Source organism: Egretta garzetta, unplaced genomic scaffold (genome assembly GCF_000687185.1).
Source record: "Egretta garzetta isolate BGI_Z169 unplaced genomic scaffold, ASM68718v1 scaffold906, whole genome shotgun sequence".
Classification (NCBI taxonomy): Eukaryota; Metazoa; Chordata; class Aves; order Pelecaniformes; family Ardeidae; genus Egretta; species Egretta garzetta.
Genome location: NW_009259870.1, coordinates 189,738 through 192,987, shown reverse-complemented (window position 1 = coordinate 192,987; position 3,250 = coordinate 189,738). Strand labels below are relative to the sequence as shown.

Here is a 3,250-nt window from a genome sequence, read left to right as displayed (position 1 = left end):
GCACCACCAGCCAGGCAGCCGGGTGCAGCCTGAGCCGGGCGTTGTGGTGCAGGGACAAACTCTGTGGGTTGCTCTGCGGCCGGGAAATGCGTGCCTGGACTCTTCTGTAGAGCGAGACAAAAAGACACCAAGTGAAAACTTAGGCACCAACATTTTCCCTGTAAGTTCAGGGCTGGATTCTCTTTCTCTCCATGATAATTCCTTTCCTGGCTCAGGCTCCCAGCGTCTGCACACACTTCAGGTTTCACGTTGTCCTGAGTAACCACAGTGGAAGTGAGCGTGTCGGCCCTGCGGTTGAGCGCAATAAACCATTAGGGCATTGCATGTGCCGGGCTCTGAAGCCCTCGCTCTGGAAGAGAACTCAGAAGTTACTGACTCATCAAGAAGGTTATGTTTTGATGATGCCAGCTGAGGGACTGTGTCACGAGGCAGTGGTTTTTCCCTTTTGTGGCTGCCTCAGCAACTGCAGAGTGCTCTAACGCTGGAAACGCGTCCTCACCGGCTGTGCAGCAGCGTTCCGGCTGGGTTTTAGCAGAAGGACGGGCACTTCTCCTAAGGTCCCGCCTGTGGATGCGGGGAGAGGGCGCTTAGCTTGCAGATAGAGCACAAATGCATCCTCTCCCCTGACCTGTGGGATGAGCTGTTGCTGTACGTGCCTCGCTGTACGCCTGACATGTTCCCTCGTGTGTTACCCCTGCAAGCCAGGCACGCCAGAGCTCTGGATGCCGCCTGGCTCAAGACCTCTGGTGTCAGCCAGGCGCTTCTGGGGTTCTTTGCTTCATTGTCAGACAGTCTTTAAATTGCTCGGCAGCAGTCGAGTGCCTCTGCGTGCTTCGCAGTGAGTCTGAACAAGCACAGGAACTACTGTAGCTCTTGCAAAGCCATCCTGTACTTGGCTCACGGCAGTGGAAGGACCTGGCCCCAGCACTGCTCTGAGCAGGGCGCTGCTCCCGCAGCTGGAAGGTGATGGGTGGCACGGGGAACCTTTCCCAGCTAACTCCCGGGTGGTTCCCAGGTACACTGGGGCAATCGGGTTATTCCCCGCAGGCATCCCGCACGCACCCTCGCTCTGCGCGCAGGCGGGTGTTTGCCCAGCCTTGCCTTGCAGCCGCCCGCAGCACCGAGCCTTCCGCAGTGCTGCTCCTCTCAGCCCTGTTAGTGCCCCGCTGGGGAGGGAGGTTTTCCCCCTGCTGCAAATTCAGCCCCTCCCGCATTCTCCTTCGGGGGGCAGAGAGAAGGGCTGAGTGTTCCCTCACAGGGTGGGGAGACTCAGACCCACCCAATCTCTTTTTTCCCTGGGCTAAATAAACCTTGTTGGTCCAGTTTGTTAAAGGGAAGGTTTCATATTATTTTTCTTGTCGTTGGACTCCAGGAAAAGTGCTGATCAATGAGATCTTTCTGTTGAATTTTTAATGTTTTGGGGAGTGTTGACAGTGTCTGTGACCATTTCTACACCTTTCCCTCGCAGGTACATGGACTTTGTGCTCCTTGTCGCTGAACCTAATCTTTGTCCAGCAGGTTACAGACTTGTCTTGGTCCTAGAAAGCACCTGCAGCTCTTTCCAGCTCGGGCTCGCTGCCCCTTCCCTGCTGCCTGCCTTGCTGGCTTTGCAGTACGATTCCTAATGAAAGCTAATTAACGTGCTCTTCCCTTCCCAGGGAATGCGTCATCTCCCACATCTCCCAGGCAGGAGGCCCTCCTCTCCAGCGTGTAAATAAATACCCCTCATGGCCAGCCTTACCAATGGCCTTGCCTCACTCGGTTTCTGCCCAAAGGAGCCACCTCTTCTCTGTTTTTTGGCAAGCCTTTAGATGGCAGGGCCGGGAGTGCAGCCAGATTCGGGCACCCCGCGTTGTGTCCCATGCTCCAGTGCCATATCCCAGCTCCGCTCACCAGCCTCTTCTTCTCTTTACAGCTGAGTCCTTTAAGGAGTTTGCCGAGCTGCTCCAGGAGGTCGAGCTGGAGAGGTCCATGATGGTAAGGTGACCTGAGCTCTGCTCTGGTAGCTACTGCCTCGTCGCAACACTTAAACACTAAATCACAGCCAAATGGCACCGACTCCCTTGGTGCAACGCTTCCCATCAGAGGGAAGCCGGGAGCACCGGGAATGCTGTGCTTTGTACCACATCTGGTCCACGGTGCCATCACCACGGGCCCTGAGCAGCCAAGGGGAGGTGCCGGGCAGGGAGGGGGAGAGGTTGTCCCACGTGGTGTCTGAAACCTCCTGCGAGCCGGGCAGTCAGGGAGCCCCAGGACCCTCCATCTGCAGCAGGTTTGCTCTGCAGAGCCAGGTCTGTCTGAGCTGGTAACAGGCTGGGCTTGTGGTGAAACAAAGGGTTAAGGAATAAGCAGCGAGATGTATTTTTAGCTTCGTTTTTGCCGGGTGCAAGCACGTGGGGTCCCCCTGTGCCCCTGCCCTTGCCGGCACGGCTCCCGCGGGGCGATGCTCTGCCTTCGCTCTCCCGCTGCGTCGTGCCCTCTGCCTCTCCAGAGCTCCTCCAGAGCGAGTGTTGGCTCCCCGTTTCACTCCTAATTCCAGGAAAAACATGAAGGTTAGGCTCGGTAGAGAGCTTTTGCAGCATGCCAGGAATGTGCTGCTTGGCTCTGCTTTCCCCCGCCTCGTGCAGCAGTGAGAGCTCGTGCCAGGCTGCTGGCGGGGCCAGCGCCGCAGGGGTGGCTGTGCCGGCGGGGCGCCGCCGTCCGCCCTGCGGGTCCGCAGGCAGGCAGGGGACGGGAGGAAGCCAGTAGGAGGCTGGGGGAAAGCTGTAAGATATTCCTTTATTAATTACATCCCAGGTACAGTGGCTCCTTTGGCAGTGGGATCGTTTTAGGGATCATGGATGCCTTCAGGCATGCTGTCCAACTTCCCTAAAGCCTTTTTTTGCACTCCCCTTGTAGGACCAGTCCTTTAGGGTAGCTCACTTGGAAGGTTTCACGCTCTCACCATGTTGATCAGCTTTAAATGACCTGAAAGGGCTGTGGCAGGGTGGTGGTGTATCCCCTCCTCCTCCCTTCTCTGGAGCTCGGGACACAGTCTCTCGCAGAAGTGGGGACGGGAAGAGGTGGCAGGTCATGTCCCAGTGCCGGGGTGGAGCTGGAGCCAGTGATACAAACTGGGGTGAGGTTGCCTGTGGGTTCGTGGAGAGGGAGCACAGAGCACGTCCCAGGAAAGCGTCGTTCAGACGTCTGTCAGGACTGGAAGAGGCACAGGCAGGCTTTCCTTTTTCCCGAGCTGTTACGGGTGTTCTCT

General features: G+C 57.3%; 1 protein-coding gene across 1 annotated transcript in view; it reads left to right on the top strand.

Moving 5' to 3' along the window:
* OPHN1 (oligophrenin 1) overlaps positions 1 to 3,250 on the top strand; it is a 66,169-nt gene that overhangs the window by 24,120 nt on the left and 38,799 nt on the right. Inside the window, exon 6 of the mRNA XM_035895642.1 lies at positions 1,916 to 1,977. Within this exon, the coding sequence (XP_035751535.1) occupies positions 1,916 to 1,977 (62 nt within the window). The remainder of the gene's footprint in view (positions 1 to 1,915; positions 1,978 to 3,250) is intronic.